Source organism: Penicillium manginii, assembly GCF_028828005.1.
Source record: "Penicillium manginii strain IBT 31320 chromosome Unknown utg000001l:1.0-3466041.0:1.0-3467806.0, whole genome shotgun sequence".
NCBI lineage: Eukaryota > Fungi > Ascomycota > Eurotiomycetes > Eurotiales > Aspergillaceae > Penicillium > Penicillium manginii.
In genome coordinates this window covers 2,803,691-2,825,671 of record NW_026643102.1, presented here as the reverse complement: position 1 = coordinate 2,825,671, position 21,981 = coordinate 2,803,691, and the positions used below count along the sequence as shown (strand labels likewise).

General features: G+C 51.2%; 11 protein-coding genes across 11 annotated transcripts; 7 read left to right on the top strand and 4 right to left on the bottom strand.

Moving 5' to 3' along the window:
- Positions 1 to 338: 338 nt before the first annotated feature.
- On the bottom strand, positions 339 to 875 carry N7533_001031 (uncharacterized protein; the record flags this gene model as incomplete). The annotated part of the gene is made up of 1 exon (XM_057097681.1): positions 339 to 875. One exon carries the CDS (start codon positions 873 to 875, stop codon positions 339 to 341), a length of 537 nt encoding a protein of 178 aa, XP_056966174.1.
- Positions 876 to 1,782: 907 nt separating this feature from the next.
- N7533_001030 (coatomer subunit alpha) lies at positions 1,783 to 5,919 on the top strand (the record flags this gene model as incomplete). The annotated part of the gene is made up of 8 exons (XM_057097680.1): positions 1,783 to 1,812; positions 1,914 to 1,963; positions 2,034 to 2,316; positions 2,386 to 2,422; positions 2,490 to 2,825; positions 2,891 to 3,857; positions 3,917 to 5,600; positions 5,665 to 5,919. The coding sequence occupies 8 exons, from the start codon at positions 1,783 to 1,785 to the stop codon at positions 5,917 to 5,919; spliced, it is 3,642 nt and encodes a 1,213-aa protein (XP_056966173.1).
- Positions 5,920 to 6,561: 642 nt separating this feature from the next.
- On the bottom strand, positions 6,562 to 7,317 carry N7533_001029 (flavin-linked sulfhydryl oxidase; the record flags this gene model as incomplete). The annotated part of the gene is made up of 2 exons (XM_057097679.1): positions 6,562 to 7,075; positions 7,160 to 7,317. 2 exons carry the CDS (start codon positions 7,315 to 7,317, stop codon positions 6,562 to 6,564), a joined length of 672 nt encoding a protein of 223 aa, XP_056966172.1.
- A 957-nt stretch (positions 7,318 to 8,274) lies between these two features.
- Positions 8,275 to 9,442, top strand: N7533_001028 (putative transcriptional regulator; the record flags this gene model as incomplete). The annotated part of the gene is made up of 2 exons (XM_057097678.1): positions 8,275 to 9,154; positions 9,207 to 9,442. 2 exons carry the CDS (start codon positions 8,275 to 8,277, stop codon positions 9,440 to 9,442), a joined length of 1,116 nt encoding a protein of 371 aa, XP_056966171.1.
- A 136-nt stretch (positions 9,443 to 9,578) lies between these two features.
- On the bottom strand, positions 9,579 to 9,953 carry N7533_001027 (DUF5310 domain-containing protein; the record flags this gene model as incomplete). The annotated part of the gene is made up of 3 exons (XM_057097677.1): positions 9,579 to 9,665; positions 9,735 to 9,812; positions 9,873 to 9,953. 3 exons carry the CDS (start codon positions 9,951 to 9,953, stop codon positions 9,579 to 9,581), a joined length of 246 nt encoding a protein of 81 aa, XP_056966170.1.
- A 302-nt stretch (positions 9,954 to 10,255) lies between these two features.
- Positions 10,256 to 12,845, top strand: N7533_001026 (putative AP-1 adaptor complex subunit beta; the record flags this gene model as incomplete). The annotated part of the gene is made up of 8 exons (XM_057097676.1): positions 10,256 to 10,330; positions 10,410 to 10,430; positions 10,522 to 10,637; positions 10,718 to 11,924; positions 11,978 to 12,191; positions 12,220 to 12,340; positions 12,394 to 12,451; positions 12,480 to 12,845. The coding sequence occupies 8 exons, from the start codon at positions 10,256 to 10,258 to the stop codon at positions 12,843 to 12,845; spliced, it is 2,178 nt and encodes a 725-aa protein (XP_056966169.1).
- A 956-nt stretch (positions 12,846 to 13,801) lies between these two features.
- N7533_001025 (NAD(P)-dependent alcohol dehydrogenase) lies at positions 13,802 to 15,026 on the top strand (the record flags this gene model as incomplete). Its single annotated transcript, XM_057097675.1, has 3 exons — positions 13,802 to 13,978; positions 14,061 to 14,669; positions 14,736 to 15,026. The coding sequence occupies 3 exons, from the start codon at positions 13,802 to 13,804 to the stop codon at positions 15,024 to 15,026; spliced, it is 1,077 nt and encodes a 358-aa protein (XP_056966168.1).
- A 303-nt stretch (positions 15,027 to 15,329) lies between these two features.
- N7533_001024 (threonine synthase THR4) lies at positions 15,330 to 17,079 on the top strand (the record flags this gene model as incomplete). Its single annotated transcript, XM_057097674.1, has 3 exons — positions 15,330 to 15,383; positions 15,463 to 15,770; positions 15,828 to 17,079. The coding sequence occupies 3 exons, from the start codon at positions 15,330 to 15,332 to the stop codon at positions 17,077 to 17,079; spliced, it is 1,614 nt and encodes a 537-aa protein (XP_056966167.1).
- Positions 17,080 to 17,814: 735 nt separating this feature from the next.
- N7533_001023 (uncharacterized protein) lies at positions 17,815 to 18,150 on the top strand (the record flags this gene model as incomplete). The annotated part of the gene is made up of 1 exon (XM_057097673.1): positions 17,815 to 18,150. The coding sequence occupies one exon, from the start codon at positions 17,815 to 17,817 to the stop codon at positions 18,148 to 18,150; it is 336 nt and encodes a 111-aa protein (XP_056966166.1).
- Positions 18,151 to 18,632: 482 nt separating this feature from the next.
- On the top strand, positions 18,633 to 19,106 carry N7533_001022 (uncharacterized protein; the record flags this gene model as incomplete). Its single annotated transcript, XM_057097672.1, has 1 exon — positions 18,633 to 19,106. One exon carries the CDS (start codon positions 18,633 to 18,635, stop codon positions 19,104 to 19,106), a length of 474 nt encoding a protein of 157 aa, XP_056966165.1.
- Positions 19,107 to 20,771: 1,665 nt separating this feature from the next.
- Positions 20,772 to 21,685, bottom strand: cspA (putative cell surface protein; the record flags this gene model as incomplete). Its single annotated transcript, XM_057097671.1, has 2 exons — positions 20,772 to 21,262; positions 21,322 to 21,685. The coding sequence occupies 2 exons, from the start codon at positions 21,683 to 21,685 to the stop codon at positions 20,772 to 20,774; spliced, it is 855 nt and encodes a 284-aa protein (XP_056966164.1).
- Between the last annotated feature and the right edge of the window lie 296 nt (positions 21,686 to 21,981).

The window sequence follows — 21,981 nt, the reverse complement described above, 5'->3', positions numbered from 1 at the left end:
CAAAAGAGAAAAGTGTCCAGGTGCCCAGGTGTACCGTCAAATACTCAGCGTTTACTGATATAAGTATGACGTCATGTATCCCAACCAGAGGTTGATCGACTCGACACCCCAGAGCATCTGAATAATATCGCATGTATGCGTGTTTTGACCAGAATCCGATGCATATAGTTGAATCAATCCAGGAGGTTGACATGGTTGGACCGGGTGTAGCCTCGAGTTCCGAATTAGTTGAACCGAGTGTCGGTGTTCTGGGCCATTGTTGTACCGATAGTATATTGGGGGTTGAGCCTTTGAAGTATAGATTCATCAAATAGATAGAAATCACCATATTGAATGATTCAATCAATGTCCATTTCATCTGTCAAGGCAGACTCATCTGCTGTTCCATTACTAGCATCCGTAGGCGGCTGATCGGAGCTCGAACTGTCGCTGGCCTGGGTCTCACGAAACTCGTCTAGAGAGGTTGGGCAAGCTTTCTCCGAGTTTCTGGCTAGTCTGCTGCGTCTTCTTCGTTTATAGCTCAATCCAGGCACTAATATTGGACGCTCATCCTCATCCAGTCGGTGCTTGTTTTGCGATTGGGTGGACGACATAGCAGGGCTTGGGATAGTGGCCGTCCCGGCTGGTTGGGCAACCTTTCGTTTTTGACCTCTCCGTGGGGAGAAAAATACTCTTGGACGACAAGTATCTCTGCTGGGTTCAGATTCCAGTTGATGAACTGAATTTTTCAGCTCTCGCTGCCACCGTTCAAAGTAATCCGGCAGCCTTGGCAGTCCTGGTCTTTGATGGACTGGTCTCGGCTCGTCGTCGTCGGGTTCTTCGATTGCATACGGCTGGAGAATCAAGGGACTTGTAATTTCTGTGTTTTGGTCCATTTTTTCCTCATGTACTGGCGTTGATGGACCCGAGTCATTTAGACTATGCCCACTGCCATCTGTTGGAAGATGGTCGCCGTCATAGATTGTAGTTGTGAATTGGCAAAGTTCTGGGTGCAGATCAGGGATATTTAAAGAATCCTCTTCAACCGTCGGAAAGCAATCAGTCATACTAGTAATAATATGGGATCTAGTATATCCAATGGTGTGGTGTATAAGACGTGGTAGTAGTGGCGGTTATAGGTATCGCCTTTGCCATGCTCCTTAAGGGTCTGAGTATCACGTCACCAGTTCCGCGAAATGAAAAAGTATGGTTCCCGATATCCCATGTTAGAGGGGGAGGTAGCATATTAAAGGATGGTGTGGGCATATGAGAAAAAACAAATTCCAATTGGTAAATCAAGGGAAATGCGGCGAAGGGAACCTCTTCATTCCAGACGTTTCCAGCGGGGAGCGTCCCCCAGTTGGCTCCGGGCCCAATAAAGCTTCCCCCAGCACCTTTGCACCCCCACAATAGCAACACCAGTTCCCCATCTGCAAGGGAATCATTGAATAAACCACTCAATAAAAATCAAAGAATCAAAACAAACTACTCAGATCATGAATTTCTCCGGATAGTAATAGTTCAATAGATCATCCCACTGAACCACCCAGATAGACCTGCTTCCTCACCGCCCCTCAATCCCGGGCTTTTGATTGGACCAAGTCACCCGCTCACACAACAGTAAACTAAACGTGGACTCAACTTGCTCCTCCGCAACACTTCCAAGCAAAGGCATCCACGACTCACCACTTCCTCTCCTTCGACCCTCGGGTGGATGCCGTGGTTGTCTCCGTTGTGATATTCCCTTTTTAATCGCGTGCGGAGCTTGCTACTGTGCAGTGCGGCTCCGGCCAACTTGTCAACATGCAGTCCTCTCCAAACATGCTCACCAAGGTACGCCCCTCGATCTCCCCCCATCCTCTCCATCGCGCGCTCCTTGGCCCTGTTGTATGGAATTGATCAATTGGAGTTACTAACCTTCCATTCGTCCACAGTTTGAGTCCAAATCCTCTCGAGCCAAGGGCATCGCATTCCACCCAAACCGGTCAGTTCATCCCGCGGGGACACGCTACATCTCGAGATCTCCGGGAACACGATATCTAACCCTCAACCAGGCCATGGATTCTCGTCTCCCTTCACTCCTCCACCATTCAACTGTGGGACTACCGCATGGGAACCCTCATTGACCGATTCGAGGAACATGACGGCCCCGTTCGAGGCATCGATTTCCACCCAACCCAACCCCTGTTTGTGTCCGGCGGTGACGACTACAAGATCAAGGTCTGGAACTACCAGACCCGGAGGTGTCTGTTCACATTGAACGGTCATTTGGATTATGTGCGCACAGTGTTCTTCCACCCAGAGCTGCCATGGATTCTGTCCGCCTCCGATGACCAGGTATGTTTTTGAGCCTCACCCCCGCCGGTGTCTACGATTCTCGTATTAACCCTCCTGTCCAATGAATAGACTATTAGAATCTGGAACTGGCAGAACCGCTCCTTGAGTAAGAACTGCCTCCTTAATACTAATGCCCCCTTTATGGCATGGCTAACATCACGGTTCCTGCTTAGTTTGCACCATGACCGGCCACAACCACTACGTTATGTGTGCTCAGTTCCACCCTACTGAAGATCTCATTGCATCCGCCTCCTTAGACCAGTCCGTTCGTATTTGGGATATCTCCGGTCTGCGCAAGAAGCACTCGGCCCCGACCTCGGTTTCCTTCGAAGACCAAATGGCTCGCGCCAACCCCAACCAAGCTGATATGTTCGGAAACACCGACGCCATTGTGAAGTTTGTGCTGGAGGGACATGACCGTGGTGTCAACTGGGTTTCATTCCACCCCACACTGCCGCTGATTGTGTCGGCTGGTGACGACCGATTGATCAAGCTGTGGCGCATGAGTGGTGGGTTTAATACCCCAAAAGATCGGACCCAGGAGTTTTTCGTGTTAGCTGACCCATTGATATAGATACCAAGGCATGGGAAGTCGACACCTGCCGTGGCCACTTCCAGAATGCCTCCGCCTGTCTGTTCCACCCTCACCAAGACCTCATCCTCTCCGTCGGCGAAGACAAGACCATCCGCGTATGGGATCTTAACAAGCGCACTTCCGTCCAATCCTTCAAGCGTGACCTCGATCGATTCTGGGTTATCGCTGCCCACCCCAAAATGAACCTGTTTGCCGCGGGCCATGATACCGGCGTGATGGTGTTTAAGCTGGAGCGCGAGCGTCCCGCCTCCGCTGTCTACCAGAACCAGCTCTTCTACATCACAAAGGAGAAGCACGTCAAGTCTTATGACTTCGCCAAGAATGTCGAGTCTCCTCCAATGCTGTCCCTACGCAAACTCGGCTCTCCTTGGGTACCACCGCGCACTATCTCCTACAACCCCGCTGAGCGTGCCATTCTCGTCACCTCGCCCTCTGACGGCGGCACATACGAGTTGATCAACCTTCCTCGGGATGCCACCGGAGCTGTCGAGCCCACCGATGTCAAGCGCGGCCAGGCTACATCCGCCGTCTTCGTCGCTCGCAACCGTTTTGCTGTCTTCAACCCCGCGAGCCAACAAGTCGACATCAAGGACCTGAGCAACTCCACCACCAAGACCATCAAGCCCCCGGCCGGCACCACAGACATCTACTTCGGTGGTACTGGTTGTCTCTTGTTCATCACTCCCACTACCGTGGCTTTGTTTGATATTCAGCAGAAGAAGCAGCTGGCTGAGGTTACTGTCAGCGGTGTCAAATATGTCGTTTGGTCCAACGACGGTCTCTACTGTGCCCTTCTTAGCAAGCACAATGTCACGATTGTGACCAAGACTCTGGAACAGGTCAGCACCCTGCACGAAACCATCCGTATCAAGAGTGCCACCTGGGATGATTCAGGTGTCCTCATCTACTCCACCTTGAACCACGTCAAGTACTCCCTTCTCAACGGGTAAGTCATATATCCCATCTAAGAATATCTTCTGAAGGTACCCACTAACCCTTAGCTAGCGATAATGGAATCATTCGCACTCTTGATCAGACTGTTTACCTTGTCCGTGTCAAGGGACGCAACGTCTACTGCCTTGACCGAAATGCCCAACCTCGGACCCTCGAAATTGACCCCACCGAGTACCGCTTCAAGCTGTCTCTCGTCAAGCGAAACTACGATGAGATGCTCCAGATCATTAAGACTTCAAGCCTGGTCGGTCAGAGTATCATTTCGTATCTGCAGAAGAAGGGATATCCCGAGATTGCCCTGCAGTTCGTTCAGGACCCACAGACTCGTTTCGACCTTGCCCTTGAGTGTGGTAACCTTGAGGTTGCTATTGACATGGCTCGTGAGCTGGATCGCCCCCACTACTGGAGCCGACTCAGCGCCGAAGCTCTCTCCCACGGTAACCACCAGACTGTCGAGATGACTTATCAGAAGCAACGGAATTTCGACAAGCTGTCCTTCCTCTACCTGACCACCGGTGACCAGGAGAAGCTTTCTCGTATGGCTAAGATCGCTGAGCACCGTGGTGACTTCACCTCCCGTTTCCAAAACTCCATCTACCGTGGAGATGTCGAGGACCGCATTCAGATGTTCAAGGAGGTTGACCAATACCCTCTGGCCTACCTGGCCGCCAAGGCTAACGGCTTGACCGAGGAAGCTGAGTCCATCCTTGAGGCCTGTGGTCTCACTGAGGACCAGATCACGCTACCTTCGCTCGAGAGCTCTCTTCAGGTCCCTCGTCCCATAGTCCCCACCTTCAAGTCCAACTGGCCCGTCAAGGCCGCTGGCCACTCCTCCTTTGAGAAGGCGCTGCTCGGTGAAGTCGGCGCTGCCGACGAAGAAGCTGGTGTCGATGCCTTCGAGGCCGAGGAGGAGGATGAGGAGGCCGTTCTGGCCAAGGATACCCTAGATGATGATGAGGAAGATGCATCTGGATGGGACATGGGTGATGACATTAATGTGGAGGAGGAGGTCGACTTCGTCAATGTTGAGAGCACCGAGGCTGGTGCGGGCAGTTCCGAGGCTGACATCTGGGCTCGTAACTCCCCTCTGGCCGCTGACCACGTCGCTGCTGGCTCTTTCGAGACCGCGATGCAACTCCTGAACCGACAGGTTGGTGCTGTGCAATTTGCTCCCCTGAAGGATCGTTTCCTCGAAATCTTCAAGGCTTCCAAGACCTATCTTCCTGCGAGTGTCGGTCTGCCACCTCTGGTCAACTACGTGCGCCGAACTACTGAGGAGACCGATATTCGCAAGGTCCTTCCCTTCATTCCCCGAGATCTGGAGACCATTGCAAGTGTTGACCTCCAAGAGGGCTATGCCGCGATGCGCTCCAACAAGCTGGAGGATGGTGTGAAGACCTTCAAGCGCATCCTCCACAATGTTCTCGTCAACACTGTCTCATCCGAGGCTGAGGTTGAAGAGGCCAAGAAGATCATTTCCACCGCTCGCGAATACGTTCTGGCCATGTCCATCGAGCTTGAGCGCCGAAAACTCTCCACAGACACCCCTGAGGGTCTCAAGCGCAGCTTGGAGCTGTCGGCATACTTCACCATTCCCAAGCTGGAGGTCGCTCACCGACAGCTGGCGCTTATGGCCGCGATGAAGCTTGCTTTTGCCAACAAGAACTACAACTCTGCTCTGGGCTTCGCCAGCCGGATGCTGGCCAACGGAGGATCGGCCAAGCTTCTGGAACAGGTAAGATCACCCATTGATAATGACTACAACGATGTGCAGATAAAAACTAACACTTTCCATTTAGGCCCGCAAGATCAAGGCTCAATGCGAGCGCAACCCCTCGGACCAGATCGAAGTCGACTTCGACCCCTTCGCCGAGTTCGATATCTGTGCCGCATCTTACACTCCTATCTTCAGCGGCTCTCCTTTCGTGACGGACCCCTTCACCGGCGCCAAGTACCACGAACAGTACAAGGGCAGTGTCGACCGGATAGCGGATGTCACAGAGATTGGCGCTCCGGCCAGTGGTCTGCGTTTGTTCGTGCCCAGCCAATATTGACCAGCAGTATGACGAAATCTGACGGCTCTTTTTCCTCTCTCCTTTTCCTCGACCTGAAGTTTTATAACCAAAAAAGAAGCAAGTTGGGGCATTGTCTTATCTCTTCTCTTTTTTTGGCCGCTTGGCTTTGCTGCGCGAGGAGAAGATGTGTGTTGTTTTGTTGGCGTCATTTCACTTTTCTGGGGGGGAATTCCACAAAATCTCTCCTATCACTGAACCCTGTCTAGATGTCTTTTCTGTACCCGAGATTATAATTGTTTAGCGGTCTTAACTTGTATGCGAAATCTGTTCACACTTTTATCCTTGCCATGGATCTAGAATAGAACTACTAGAGAACTTTCTTGGTAGCCCCGTTTATTCCGTAGGTGTGGGGAATGCATAGTCTACAGCTAGAAGTACAGAAATCAAGTATCAACACCCAGAATGCTGGAAACAACAACGAAAGTAAAGTACAAGAAGTGGAGATGTTCGGTAGGAAGGGAGAAGGAAGAAAGGCAAGAAGAAAGGCAAAAGTAGAGTAGAGAAAAAAGCCCGAGATCTCAAATGTCAACCATACCATACCATACTGCACCACACCACACTATCAGAGATAGCAGAGCAGCGCGGCACAGATATAGATATAGTAAACGGAGAAAAACAAACTCAATCACACCTCCCATCCTTCCACCCAGACCTCCACCTCTCCTCCCAAAACCGACAATCAAACTCCGGCTTCCCCAACTTCCGATTAACCTCATTATGCGCCTCACACATCCACCATCCAAACTCCTTCCGCCCGCCAAGCTTGGGCTTGTTATTCCCACTCGGGTGCGCCATCCAGCCCTGGAAATCATCCGCGCATACCCAGCACGGATACAGTCGGGAGAAAAGTTTCAAGAACCCGCCCATATCCTCTTGCTGCTTTGTGTCTGCTTTCTCTGGGTATGTTGCTGCCATTGAGTGGAGAAGGGTCCAGGTTGAGCGGCCCAGTGCTTCGACATCCGGAGGGCAGTCGGAGGGTATTGAGCTTGCAGGTGAAGTTGCGGGGGCTGCGAGGGGGGCTGTGGAGGTTGTGTTTGTGCTTGTGCTTGTGCTTGATGGTGTGGTTGCGGAGGGGTCGGATTTGGCTTGTTTTGTTAGGGCGCGCCAGGAGGACATTGATGTACATGTTCGGCAACTGGAATCGTTGTGTTAAATATTAGCTAGTTGTTCAATGCGCAGTTGTGGTATAACTGGGTAAGGTATTGAGGTTGCGACGTACGGCTTGCCATCCTTGTCCAGGACTACGCCTTTTGGTAGTTGGGCATTTCCAGTCGCACTGTTGTCTTTCGAGTCATTAGAGCCGCTGGCGGTTTGGGCGAAGAAATTCGGCTTGCCTCCAAATTTCGCCGTGATCTGCTCGGGTGGTACTTCGGCCATTGTCGTTGATGTTGGGAGGTTTTGTTTGGGGAAGAGTGCGGCTTTGCGGCGAACTCGGAAGTTTCCTGGTTGGTCTTCTAGTGTGACTAAGCACTCCAGTGAGGTAAATACGCATTTGTAAGCTAAACCTCTGGTACACAGACTTCTAGTAGTATACTACTTCTAATTATTGATCTTCAGTCATATCATGGCGTGCTTATTGTGGAGGAAAATCGAGGCAACTTACTGTCTACAGCATGCAGTGTTGGAAAAAATGGCTGACGTAAGCATATTTGACGCAAATCCGATGACGTTTTTGTTGCGATGCAATCATTAGATTAGCACTGTACAGTTGGTGGTGAGTATGTGCTAGTAGTGGTAGTTTTAGCTGTCACCTCCCCAATTCAAGTTTGAGGTTGAACTCGGTATATCATGATCCGTTGAGCATCTGGCTTGAGTAAGTACCTAGGTAATACCACTACTACTACCTGTTAGGTATATACTTCAAATTCGCGCTACCTTTATCGATTCCAAGGTTACCGGATAATTTGGAAGTTTAGCCGCCCCCTACCTAGGTAGGTAGTACTAAGTAGCAGTATTTACTGCATTCAACATTCAATTGATATTCACTAACTACAGAGCTATATAAATTAGTATATTCGACTATGATCTCTGCCACCTCCATGGATACCTATACTTCAAGTTCCTTCTATGTAGTATTCCAGATGCGGTGGAGTGGTCGATCCCCCGGTTAGCTTTGTCAGCCCTGCACGTCAACCTTCTCCATCACGACGCGTGTTTGGAAACTTAACACTACTAGTACGAGTCGGAATTGATTCATCTACCTGCCCCAAATACTCGATATTTAAGCGATACGCGCCAAACCATCTTTCATCGCGCCCGATCCTCTTTTTACACGCAACATCGCGCGTTGTTGCCAAAGTCCATTAACCGCAACCTCGATATACCAATATAATCATGGCACCTAAATATGCGCTTTCGGACTCGGAGTCCGAGCCCGAAGCTGATACACCCAATGTGCCCTCCGACGCAACATTGGAACAAGCGCTGCGCGACGAGGTTACCTGCCGTTGGGAATCTGGCAGACAGGAGGAAATCACCGTGAAGCGAGTGCGATTGGCCGTTGAGGAGGAGCTGAAGCTCGAGGGAGGATTTTTTAGGACAACAGGCGATTGGAAAGCAAAGAGTGAAGAGATTATCAGAGACCAAGTGGTGAGACTTTTACAATTATCTTCTGGGTTATATCATTTGGATTGTGACGATGAACTAATTTGCGGGATGGCGACACAGCACCAACAAGAAGAAGCAGGAGAAGACGAAGCACCCGAACCAGCGAAACCCGAATCACCTCCTCGGCTTAAAAAGTCCGCACCCAAGCGGCCCAAATCCGATACTGCACCGCAGCCGCGCAAGCGCCAAAAGACAGAAACTCCCGCTTCGGAGGAAGACGAGGGAGACGAGGAACCTGTGCTATCAGGGGATAATAGTGAGGAAGATGTCCCTGAACCTAAGAAGCGCACCACGGCACCGGTAAAGAAAACCAAGGCCAAACCGGCCAAGGAAGCTTCCCCCGAAGCATCAGATCCACCTGACGAAGAACTCAAGTCTACGGAAACCAACGAGGAAGTTACCAAGGATGATTCAGGGAGTGAAATGTCCGTTGTCTTTGACGAAGAGCCAAAGCCAGCACCCAAGCGCCAAAAGACGACCGGGGCACCAAAGGAGAAGAAAAAGGCAGCCCCCAAGGCGAAGGATGACGATGCGGACCCGGACCAAGCAGAGATCAAGCGGCTTCAGGGTTGGCTAGTCAAGTGTGGGATTCGTAAAATGTGGTGGCGTGAATTGCAGCCATATGAGACCCCCCAAGGCGAAGATAAAGCATCTGAAAGGGATGTTGGAGGATGCCGGGATGAAGGGCCGATATTCCTTGGATAAGGCTCGGCAGATCCGGGATGAGCGCGAGCTTAAGGCAGATCTGGAGCAGATTCAACAAGGAGCGAAAGACTGGGGTAAAACCAGTGGGGATGAAGGAGAGGGTGGCGAGGGTGAAGTTCCTCAACGCCGGGCAGCTCGAGGTCGACAGGCGCTGGCATTTTTGGAAAGCGATGGCGAGGAAACCGATTGATGACGAGGTGTTGCCGGAGTTGGATGGTTCAGTCTCATTTAGCATTCCATCCTGCCCTGTATCATTTGTATTAATATCCGATAATAACAACACTTATTGTATGATATCCTGTGATGCAGTGTATGTAGTTTGTCATTTATCGGGCGGCTTTGGGTCCGCTCATGCGTTGAGCAGCCAGGCTGAAGACGGCGACGGATGAAATAAAAAGGACGAGATTATAAAACTGTGATGTGCGTTAGAACTTGCTGAAAGACCGTTTATAAACCATAGAATCAAGGAGATGAGATCATACCGCGGTGCGGGAGTACTCGTTCTCCTCGACCTCCGTTCTAGCCTCGACGAAGAGACGTCGTAGATTAGGGAGATTGGCCTTTAGATATGTTAGAGACGGATCAACCAGCAAAAGAACCAGAGCTCACCATTGAAATACAAGATATTCTCGCTGGTTGCTGTTGACGGAAGGTCGTGGGGGTGAAAGGAGGTCGCCGAGCGGGAAGTTCCTCCCCGTCATTTGTGGACAACTTTTGATCGCCCAAACACCCTTTCTCTCTTCTCTCTTCCCCCCATCGCCCTCCGCTATCTCCTCCGCTCCCAGTCTCTCTCTTTTTTCCTTCCGTTCAATGTTCCTGTCAATAGAGGGTGCTACACTTTGAATCCGTCTCCTATCACCACCTCCGAGCCTCACCTCGCGCGACCGTGAGAGCTCTCGATCCCCCGCAGTCGCCCGTCCTCCTCGACCCTTTCCACTCCCCCCCCCGATTGTCATTGGTGGAGGCACGACCTGGTCGTTGCTGAAGCTTATTCCTTCTCGCTATGGCGATGAACAAGATCCGCGGCGCCTTTGCGGTGCCCCGGAAAGGAGAGACCTTTGAATTGCGAGCTGGGCTCGTGTATGTATCCCCCCCTCCGTGGACAGGTGGCCGTTGGGCCTCTATCTAGCGAACAGAAAGACTGACTGGATTTACAGATCCCAATATGCCTACGAACGGTATGTCGGATCGCCCAATGTCGCACAGGCATTGATAGTATATGAAACGGCGTGGCGTGGCTGACAGATTAATAGGAAGGAATCTATCCAGAAGACGATCATGGCCATGACCCTGGGCAAAGATGTCTCGGCTCTGTTCCCCGATGTGTTGAAGAATATTGCTACCGGTGATCTGGAACAGAAGAAACTGGTTTACCTGTACCTTATGTGGGTATCCTACGACGCAGAGAGAGAACAACGAGAGAGAAAGGAGACACATGTGCTGACCATTGGGATCTTCCATCTAGGAATTACGCCAAATCGCATCCGGACCTTTGCATTCTCGCCGTCAACACCTTCGTACAAGACTCGGAAGACCCCAACCCTCTGATTCGAGCCCTGGCCATTCGCACGATGGGTTGTATTCGGGTGGAAAAGATGGTGGACTATATGGAGGAACCGCTGCGCAAGACCCTTCGCGATGAATCACCATACGTCCGCAAGACCGCCGCAATCTGCGTTGCCAAATTGTTCGATCTCAACCCCGAGATGTGCCTCGAGAACGGCTTTTTGGAGATGCTCCAGGAGATGATCGGCGACCCGAACCCCATGGTGGTGGCCAACTCTGTTACTGCGCTCTCAGAGATTGTTCATACCGCACCCGAGACCAAGGCTTTGCAAGTGACCCCCACCACACTGCGGAAGATGCTTATGGCATTGAACGAATGTACGGAATGGGGACGCGTGACCATTCTCTGCACACTGGCCGAATACCGAACCGCCGATGTCAAGGAATCGGAGCACATTTGCGAACGAGTTGCGCCTCAGTTCCAACACGCCAACCCCAGTGTGGTTCTTGCGGCAGTCAAGTGCGTGTTTTTGCATATGAAGTATGTCGGCCCGGAGCTGGCAAAGACCTACCTTAAGAAGATGGCTCCACCCCTGGTGACGCTGGTATCCTCCGCCCCCGAAGTGCAGTATGTCGCTTTGCGAAATATCGACCTCTTACTGCAGAAGCAGCCCGATATCCTGAACAAGGAGTTGCGGGTTTTCTTCTGCAAGTATAACGACCCTCCCTATGTTAAATTCCAGAAGCTCGAGATCATGGTGCGGATAGCAAATGACCGCAATGTCGACCAGCTTTTGGCCGAATTGAAGGAATATGCTCTGGAGGTTGATATGGACTTTGTGCGCCGTGCCGTAAGAGCGATTGGCCAGGTGGCTATCAAGATTGAAAGCGCCAGCGAGAAATGCGTCAACACCCTCTTGGATTTGATCAACACCAAGGTGAATTATGTTGTCCAGGAGGCTATCGTCGTTATCAAAGATATCTTCCGGAAGTACCCTGGTTATGAAGGAATCATCCCTACTCTATGCCAGTGTATCGATGAGCTGGATGAGCCGAACGCCAGAGCTGCATTGATTTGGATTGTCGGCGAATACGCTGAAAAGATTAGCAACGCGGGTGACATTCTCGGTGGGTTCGTGGATGGATTTAATGAGGAATTTTCTCAGGTATGTATCTTTTCTACCCACAAGGCCAAGCCACTGAAACTGATATGTACTAGACCCAATTGCAAATCCTTACTGCGGTCGTCAAACTCTTCCTGAAGAGACCCGATAAGGCCCAGGGTCTGGTCCAACGAGTTCTTCAAGCGGCTACTGCTGAGAATGATAACCCGGACGTTCGCGACCGAGCCTACATTTACTGGCGTCTGCTGTCGAACACTAGCGATCAGAACGCCACCAAAAGCATTGTCCTATCCGATAAGCCCCCCCATCGTTACCACCATTTCTTCACTCCCGCCAGCTCTATTGGAGCGACTTCTCCAAGAGCTGTCCACTCTATCCTCCGTATACCACAAGCCTCCAGAGCAATTCGTCGGACAAGGCCGATTCGGCGCTGACGCTGTTCAGCGAGCTGCCATCGCGTATGTTTCCATCGTTCCATCTGACGTCTACCCAATTACTAATTCCACCATAGGGAGCAAATCGAGAACGCCCGTGAAAACCCCTTGGCCGCCGCAGCTGCCGCGGCGGCTGTCAGCGGCAGCACCCCCCCCTGCGCAGACGCAAAACAACGTCGAGAACCTGCTGGACATCGATTTCGACGGTGGTGCCCCTGCGTCCGCGCAAAAGGAACCCACTGGAAATATGTCCGGCCTTGAGGGATTGGCCGGTACCCCAGTCCGCGTGCAGTCTCCCGCAGTTGGCGCCCCTGCACCTCAAGGGAACAACAACCTGGATGATCTTCTTGGCGTATTTGGCGACTCTGGTGCCGCGCAGCCATCATCAAGCACTGCCAATGGCGGTGGCGGTTCTGCTGATCTCATGAACGGTTTCTCTGGTCTTGATTTGTCTGGCAATTCCTCGCCAGCACCACCAGCTGGTGACCAGTCCAAGAAATCCACCCAAGACATCATGGACCTGTTCTAGAGGTGTTGTGGTGCGAAAGCGAGGGTGGTTGGTTACTTTTTATATCCAAGTGTTTCTCAAGCGAGGATCTGAACAGAACGAGATAGGGTCGTTTCCTTTCTATTTGTTTACCTTTACATGTTTAATTTTTTTTATCTTGCTATGCATGTGCTGGACTTCTAAAAAGGGCTTGTATGTACATCTTCTACCTTGTTGAAAATCGTCCATGACAATAAATTAGCGGTTGCAATATAGTTTGATTTGGTGTTAGTAGGGTCCAAGTTGGGGGAGTCGTTCGACTTGAGATGCAATTATGGTACCCTAGGGTAGTTGCAGCCGCAAGGTTCCGACTAACTTTTTAATCGGTCAAATCGGGATTGAGAGATAGGTATCGTTGGTATATTAGAGTATCCCTGCATGCAGATGATCGTGCATCGCTAGCGGGAGATTGTCATGTCATCAAAAATTGCTAGCGTGAAGATTGCCATGTCATCAAGTCGGAGTTAAGAGGACATTGCGGCTTCAAATAATTTTCACCCGGAGTGTCCACCCTAAATTGACGCCTGAAGGAGGTGATTGAGTCGGATAGTGGTGAATCAATTCTGAATCTCATTCTATAGAGTAAGCAAGGGGAAAAGAAGCGGGTTTTATTCCCCCAAGGTAGGTAGAGTGCGGAGGAGAGTAGTGAAAATTACAATCTGACCAATGAATTAAGCTTCGCGCCTCTTGGCTCTAATTGCCCCAAAACTGCACTATCTCCGGGGACAGAAAAAACGATCATTTCCGTCGGAAACCGCACCTTGCCATTGCTGACCAATTCACTTGTCTCCCGACCGAGTTTTCCATCGGTCTCTGAGAGTGGGGAGGGAAACCAGGGCCCGCAATTTTTGTGATAAATGGGGCTCTCGCCCCGGGAACTGAGGACCGATTTTGAACAGATCAATCAGTATTCAAGAAAAAAAAAAACAACTTGAACAATGACGCAAACAGACTACAAGTTCGAGGGCTGGATGGGCCTGGATTCCAGCTCCAGCGAGGGAAACATGAAGTGGCAGGAGTTTACCCCCAAGGAGTGGGAGGAGACTGATGTCGATATCAAGATCACCCACTGCGGTATCTGTGGTTCCGATATTCATACCCTTCGCAGCGGCTGGGTGAGTCCATCTATCCTACACTAGTATCTACGAGGTAGTAGCAGTATTAGCTTTCATATATCTCCAACTAACATGTATACAGAGACCTACCACGTACCCCTGCTGCGTCGGCCACGAGATCGTCGGCACTGCAGTGCGTGTCGGCTCTGAGGTCAAGGGTATTGCACTTGGAGACCGCGTCGGCGTCGGTGCCCAGAGTGACTCGTGCCAGGGCCGCCAGGGCGACTGTGAAGAGTGCGCCATGGGCTCAGAGCAATACTGCTCGAAGAAGTTCACTGGTACCTACAACAGCACTCACCACAATGGCGACAAGTCTTATGGCGGTTATGCTCTATACAACCGCGTGCCAGCCCACTTTGCCATCAGAATCCCCGATGAGATTTCCTCAGCCGAGGCCGCGCCCATGCTGTGTGGTGGTGTTACTCTGTACAGTCCCCTGAAGCACAATGGTTGCGGACCCGGCAAGAAGGTCGGTATCATTGGCGTTGGTGGACTGGGTCACTTTGGCGTGCTCTTTGCCAAGGCTATGGGGGCTGATAAGGTTGTTGCCATCTCTCGTCGCTTGAATAAGAGCGAGGATTCGTTGAAGATGGGTGCCGATCTTTACATTGCGACTGAGGATGAGCCTGACTGGGCTACCAAGCATGCTCGTTCTTTGGATTTGATTGTTTCCACAGTGTCTTCTACTAAGGTGAGTACCCTGTATTTCTTCTTTTTAGAAAAAATGACTGAATTTGAGGCTAATTCTGAATCTTAGATGCCCTTTACTGAGTACCTGGGTCTGCTCCGCACTGGCGGCAGTCTGGTTCAGGTCGGTCTTCCTGATGATGGCGTCTTGGCTGCTCCCATTCGTCCTTTGATGCGCCGCTTGAAGGTTGAGAGCTCCCTGGTTGGCAGCCCCGATGAGATCCGCGAGATGCTCCAGCTGGTCGCTGAGAAGGGTGTTCACCCCTGGATCGAAGAGATCCCTATGAAGGATGCCAACCGCGCGATTGTCGAGATGGAGGCTGGCAAGGCCCGTTACCGCTATGTGTTGGCGAACGAGTAAAGTGGATGATGTTATGAAGTATAGATGGAATGATAGACGATAGACGACAGACGATAGAATAAATGAATCAGATATAAATATCCATATGAATATACTTGGTATATAAATGTAGTTCCAATGGGAAGGCTCGAATCGCCACGGGTCTCCGTTTTCGGCCGCGCTAGACCTGATTGGGTCGCCCCTCCAAAGTCCCCGCGGACTCGCGATGATTCACATTTGCCCGCCTCTTCTCTTCCGATCTTTGCTTTCTTCTACATTCTCGTTGGTTTCGAGTCAATTGACCGATTCTCTGTCTCTCACACCATGTCGCCAACACTCTCACAGAAATACCTCAGCACTCGTGGTGCTGAGTCCGGAGTACGTTTGCGCCCTGAAAAATAAGTGGGGTGTTTCAATGCGCAGCAACAGATTCGCTGATCCAATTCTTATCTTACAGAAATCCTTCGAGGATGTTGTTATGAAGGGTCTTGCCAGTGATGGCGGTCTCTTCATTCCCGAGGAGATCCCCTCTCTGCCCGAGAACTGGGAGAGCTGGGCCGATGCCAGCTTCGAGGACCTCGCCTTCAATATCATGTCCCTCTTCGTCTCGCCCGATGAGGTTCCCTCCGCCGCTCTCAAGGATATCATTAAGCGTTCCTACTCTACATTCGATCACCCCGAGCGCACTCCCCTGGTCGAACTCGACCCCGAGCAAAACCTCTTCCTGCTTGAACTTTGGCACGGACCTACCCGGGCATTCAAAGAGTATGTCTTTCCAATGCCCGATGTTACATGGACTTGTTTTAACTAACATCAAAAAAGTGTCGCTCTTCAATTCCTCGGAAACCTGTTCGAATACTTCCTGAAGCGTGAGAATGAGGGCAAGGTTGGCAAGGACCGCCACCACCTTACTGTCGTTGGTGCGACTTCCGGCGACACTGGCTCAGCAGCCATTTACGGCCTCCGCAATAAGAAGGACACCAGTGTCTTCATCCTTTTCCCCAACGGAAAGGTGTCTCCCATCCAAGAGAAGCAGATGACCACCGTCCTCGACCCTAACGTGCACAACTTGACCGTGGAGGGATCCTTCGATGACTGCCAGGACATCGTCAAGGCCCTGTTCGCCGACCCGGATATCAACTCTACCCACAGCCTCGGAGCCGTCAACAGCATTAACTGGGCCCGTATCCTCGCTCAGATCACCTACTACTTCTACTCTTACTTTTCTCTGAAGAAGAAGGCCACCAGCTTCAACAAGGACAAGAAGGTCCACGTTGTGGTGCCCTCTGGCAACTTCGGTGACATCCTTGCCGGATATTTCGCCAAGAGCATCGGCCTCCCTATCGAGAAGCTCACCATCGCCACCAACGAGAACGACATCTTGGATCGCTTCTTCCGCAGCGGTGGCCACTATACTAAGAAGGCCCTGGGCGCATCCGACGAGGGCGTCAAGGAGACTCACAGCCCTGCGATGGATATCCTAGTGTCAAGCAACTTCGAGCGTCTGCTTTGGTTCTTGGCTTTCCAGACCGACAGCGCGAGCACCGCGGAGGAGCGTCGCCAACACGCCTGTGAGAGCGTCACCACCTGGTTGAACCAGCTCAAGTCCCAAGGCGGATTCCAGGTTCCCGCCGCTGTGCTTGAGGCTGCCAAGGTCGACTTTGAAAGCCACCGTGTCAGCAACGAGGACACCATCTCCACCATCCGCAGCGTTTACAAGACCTGCTTCCCCAAGAACGGACCCAGCAGTGCTAAGAGCACCAAGACCGGTGGATACATCCTCGACCCCCACTCTGCCGTCGGTATTGCTGCCTCCAAGCGGTCTATTGAGCAGTACCCCGGTGCCTACCACATCTCCTTGTCCACCGCTCACCCCGCCAAGTTCGCTGGCTCGGTTGACCTGGCGTTGCGCTCCGAGGACGGTTACGTCTTCCAGGAGATTCTGCCCAAGGAGTTTATCGGCCTTGAGCAGCGCGAGAGCCGCGTCACCCCGGTCCCTGCCGGCGCTGGCTGGGAGGGTGTCCGTGAAATCGTGAAGGCTGAGGTTGAACAAGAGCTGCAGGGCCAACGGTAAATCGTTGATGATTCTGTTGATTATGCATAGACCCCTCCTGTTTGATTTTACTTTTCATTTCCATCTTCATGTTACTGGCACTTTATCAAAAGTTGTTTGATGAGAAAATGGTACAATGCTTGCATTTATGTTATATAGATCTTTCTACAATCGAATGAAAGAGACGTCCCCCCTGTGCGGATGGCATTTGACCATTTTGGAACCTATCTATCTCTCATCTGGTAGAAAGATGACTTTGAAGAATGGCGGGGAAACCCTTAACTCGGGCCTTACTTTGCACCACAATAGGATAATTGTGGCGCCGAGTCGATTACAAAATGATTCATGACCCCACTCCACTGATGCTTACCTATCAGCACTAGATATTGAAATTCTCTTAATGAAGATGTGTGGCCCCATCGAGGCGTCCCATGCCAAACCGAAGAGAGAAAGAGACCCAATAAATTGGATTGACAACCCTCGCCCTTTCTTACATACCCCGGATTTCCTCCGAGTCTTCACCCTCCAACAACCAAGCAACTACTAGTACTACTGATACTTAATTCAACCATGGCAGCGGAAACAGCCACCCTCCCAAACCAACTCGACAACTATGAAAGGCTTACCCCCGAACAAGCAGGCCATCTCCGCCATATCCACAACCTCAGCATCGCACCAGACGGCGAATGGCCACACATGGGCACGCAAGAACCCATGCAATAATTTCTCGACGCATACCGGTACCAACTAGCAACAATGGTCTACGCAGCCGGCGCAACGCACTACCACCGCCTCCCCGCCATGCGAAGTCTCTTCAAACCGCTTCTCCGGTCCCTGATCCGAAAAATGCTCCGCCGTGAGGTCTGGGCATACTGGTACCCGACCTCTCAGTCCGGGAGCAGGGTCGATCCGGATATCAAGGAGCTGCGGAAGCCGTGGGCGGGCCCGATTGTGCGGGAGAATATCATATACAGCGGGCATCTTTTGTTGATGACGAGTCTTTTTGAGATGCTGTTTGATGATGGGGAGTTCGTTGTGAAGGGGAGTCTGGGGCATAGTTGGGATCCGTTTTTTTGGGGGGTTTGGGGCTGAGAGGTTCGAGTATGATAATCGGAGTTTGCAGGTGGCTATTGTGGATGAGATGGAGAGGAATGGGTGGGTTGGGGTTTATTGTGAGCCTAATCATGTTTTTGTTGTTTGTAATCAGTTTCCGATGAGTTTGGGGTTTCGTGGATATCTTTTATGGATTTGGACTGCTGCTGACTAGGGAGGGGCTCTTCTCCGACTGATTAGTTGATTGCGATGAGATATAATGATGTTCGAGACTAGACGACGGTTGCCGATGACGTCCTGGAACGATATACGGCTGCACTAGAGAAGAAGGGCATGATCTCGAACACGGAGTTGTTCAAGGATTGGCTTGTTCTCAAGCAGGACCAGACACTTCCCGCTCGGAGCTGTGGATTTAATGCGTGGTGCGTGTGTTCCAGTTTCGGTGCTACTTTGCCGTGGCATGTCATTGTGTATGCCAAGTACTTATGTACTTACCCATCGATTCCAGGGCCGGGGCATTCATGAAGACCTGGAACTCCGATTTCGTGAAATCAGGCTACCAGGCTCATTCCAAGGGCTTTATTACCAACAAGGACGGAAGATTTGAACTTCAGCATCCGATGGTTGCGGGCGTCCTTCGTACTAACGAGAAAGAGGAAACTATCACATCCGAACCACTTCAAGCTGCCAAGGAATACTACCTGGCAAATCAAGACTCGATTTCATTCCCTTATCAACAGCCGACATTTGGATTTGTGGTCAAATGGCTTTCCGAACTAGGAAAGACCACTGAATTAGATGGGCTTCTCAAGTATGCCGATGAACATTTCCAGCCGACGTGGGGACGTGGAGGGCTGTATTATCCTCGCAATGATTTGGCGATGGATGAGCAAGAAAACTGGACGCATATGGATCCTTTCTCGGGTAGTGCTGCCATTGAGTATGCTAGATTGAATGTTCTAGACGGACAAAAGAAGATGTGGGAGCGAAACTAGACGGAAGATGATGTTGCGAAGATACCATGGGTGGACTCTCGATCTATCTTCGGGTGTTGATTGTTTGAGAGGAACCTGGGATGAAGATGCCCGATCGTTGATCATTACTCTTCGGGAGTGGTCTGGTAAGGGTACTCGTGTACAGTTCACAGTGAAGAACCTCTCTGGAGGTGGTTGGTCACTCTATGAAAGACGCGGGGAGAAGTCTATTAGCAAGCAAGTGGTTGTGGTTGTGAATGAGGGCAAGGTGGATGTGGATGTGAGATTCGAGGCATATGAAGAAGTTGATTTTGTCATTGTCAAGGAAGAAGCATAGTTATTAGTTTGAAGTATAGTATATGTGCTTCTTACAAGGTCAACAGTGAAGTATGTACGTAGTACAGATGTAAATGTCGATCTTAACCCAAGAGGGACACCGCCTAGCCCGTCGCTAAGCTTTAGTGCGGGTGTATGACTCACCGCCCTTCCCCCGGTTGGTATAAATACTTCCGCTCTCCCACCTCCTTCCTCTTCTTTTTTTCTTTTCCAGCTCTCTTTGCCAATTGGCTTAGATCAAGTGTAGTATCTGTTCTTTTCAGTTTAATCTCTGAAAGTTCTCTCCGGAGAACATCTTATGATTATTCTCATTTTTGGATCTCGCGGCTTGGTCTCTGTGCTTGCGCATGCCTCGCCGCACCGTGTCATCGGGCTCACACTATCCCCGATCGACGCGAACTCCCCTTTTCATCAATCGAGTCGGCTTGCCTGACCGCTTGGAGAAGATCGGGTTGTTCTGTCTCGTACCCTTTGTCTTTGCGCATTCTGTCCGTCATGTGATGCGACCAAATGAGACAAATCATTGCCTTGAACTCCCTTCACATACACAACCCCTTGACTTCAGCAATTGGAACGCCAATGTCCACCGGCAGGGAGATCCGTGCCTGAATAACTCAAGGCAGCGGGAGTCCTTTCTTTCAAGGTCGAATTTGTCTGCTGTCGTTCGTTATTGAACACAGATCAGTCAATTAAAGCTATGATATGCTAGGCTCTGCGCAACTCAAGGAATTATTGATCACCCCTTCAAAGCGAAAGAAACTTGAATACAACCTCCCCTTTCTCCAGGGCTCCTTTTGCTAAACCTCAATCTCCGAACATGTGGTCCGGGTTCATTCTCCTTATCGGCCACTTCTGATGACAACCTCTTCAGAGGTTGGTCTGCCTTAGGCGTAAAGCATCTCCGCATGCCGCCTATAGTGACAATCAGTTGTAATAGTGCTACTGCTAGTATTACATAGTAGGCCAACCTGCTGAGATTGCCCGGATTTGTCTATCATAATCTCAGAAGTATATGAAGTTGCGCATTTATTTTGTAACCTAGAGGTGGTAGAAGTATGAGCTTGAAGATTCAAAAAACAAGATTTTAGTATTATTATTATGTATTATCTAAATCAAGAAGAAACAAACAAAATCTCGGAATGACCAAGCAACTCTTTCTCCGCCCCTGCAGGGAGAGATCAAGCGGGCCTTAGCTTGACATAAAAGTCAACCGAGTAAGAACGACATCCCGAATTTTCAGATCCTCAGATCTCCACCACAAAGACCGAGCGAGAAATCGTGAAAGATCCGGGGCTTTCGAGGTACAGGTTCGAGATGTTGAAGCTGCACTCAAGCCTAGGTAGGGCTCGTTTACAGAAGAGCCATCAGGCCGACGACACCGGCCAGGAGGCCAGCAACGGGCTTGGTGTTGGAAGCAGCACCCTGGAAGGGAACGGAGCTGGTGGCAGGGGTCTGCTCAGCGGGGGTAGAGGGCTGGGCCTCAGGAGTCTCAGGCTGAGCGGGGGAGGCAGCAGGAGTCTCAGGCTGAGCGGGGGAGGCAGCAGGAGTCTCGGGCTGAGCAGGAGAAGCAGCAGGAGTCTCGGGCTGAGCGGGGGAGGCAGCAGCAGGCTGAGAGGGGACAGCAGCAGGCTTGGAGGGCACAGCAGGGGCGGTGCTCTGAGCAGGGACCACCGGGATAACAGGGATAGACTGAGCAGGGGAGCTGGGAATGACCTTGTTGATGATGGTGGGGATGCTCTCACACTCGGTGCAGACAACAGTGCTGGTCTGAGTGATGGTGCTAGTCTGGGTGACAGGGACAGTAAGGGTGGTGGATCCAGAGGTGACAACCGAGGAGGTGACTAAATGGAGAGTTAGAGACATATCTAAAGTGGATGGCTACGTGGTTATCAGGACATACCAGGGCAAGAAGTGGTCACAACAGTGATGGTCTTGGTGGTGGGCTTGACAGGAGTGGTGTGGTGGGTGGTGACCGGGGTGGTGGTCGACTTGGTGCTGGTGGTGCACGGGGTGGTGCTGTGGTGGGTGGTGACCGGGGTGGTGGTCGACTTGGTGCTGGTGGTGCAAGGAGTGGTGCTGTGGTGGGTGGTGGTGGTGGTAGTCGGGGTGTGAGTGGTGGTGGTCGAGGTGGTCGTGGTGGTGCACGGGGTCGACACCGAGTGGTGCCCATCAACGGGACGGACAAATTCCTCACCGCGAGCCTGCATCACACCGGCAAAGGCCGGGCTGGCAGCAAGGGCCACAAGAGCAATGGAGGGAATCATTTCGAGAAATTGAAGGTTTTTCCTTGAAAACTTGCTTGAAAAAGATGGTAACGAATGAAGATGAGGTGGAAGGGATAAGAGAGAAATGTTGAGGATGAGGCAGGACCTGGGACCTTTTATGCTGTTTTTGAAAAGAGATTATCTCCATGTCAAGTCATGATTGATCCAACTTCCATGTTTTCGCATAGGAGAGCAAAGATTGTCCTGACCCACACCCTGCTGTCTTTGGCTGAAAGCAGGAACAGTGACAGTGAAACCATGGCTGTCAGAGGCACCGATAGACGGCTATAGGGTGA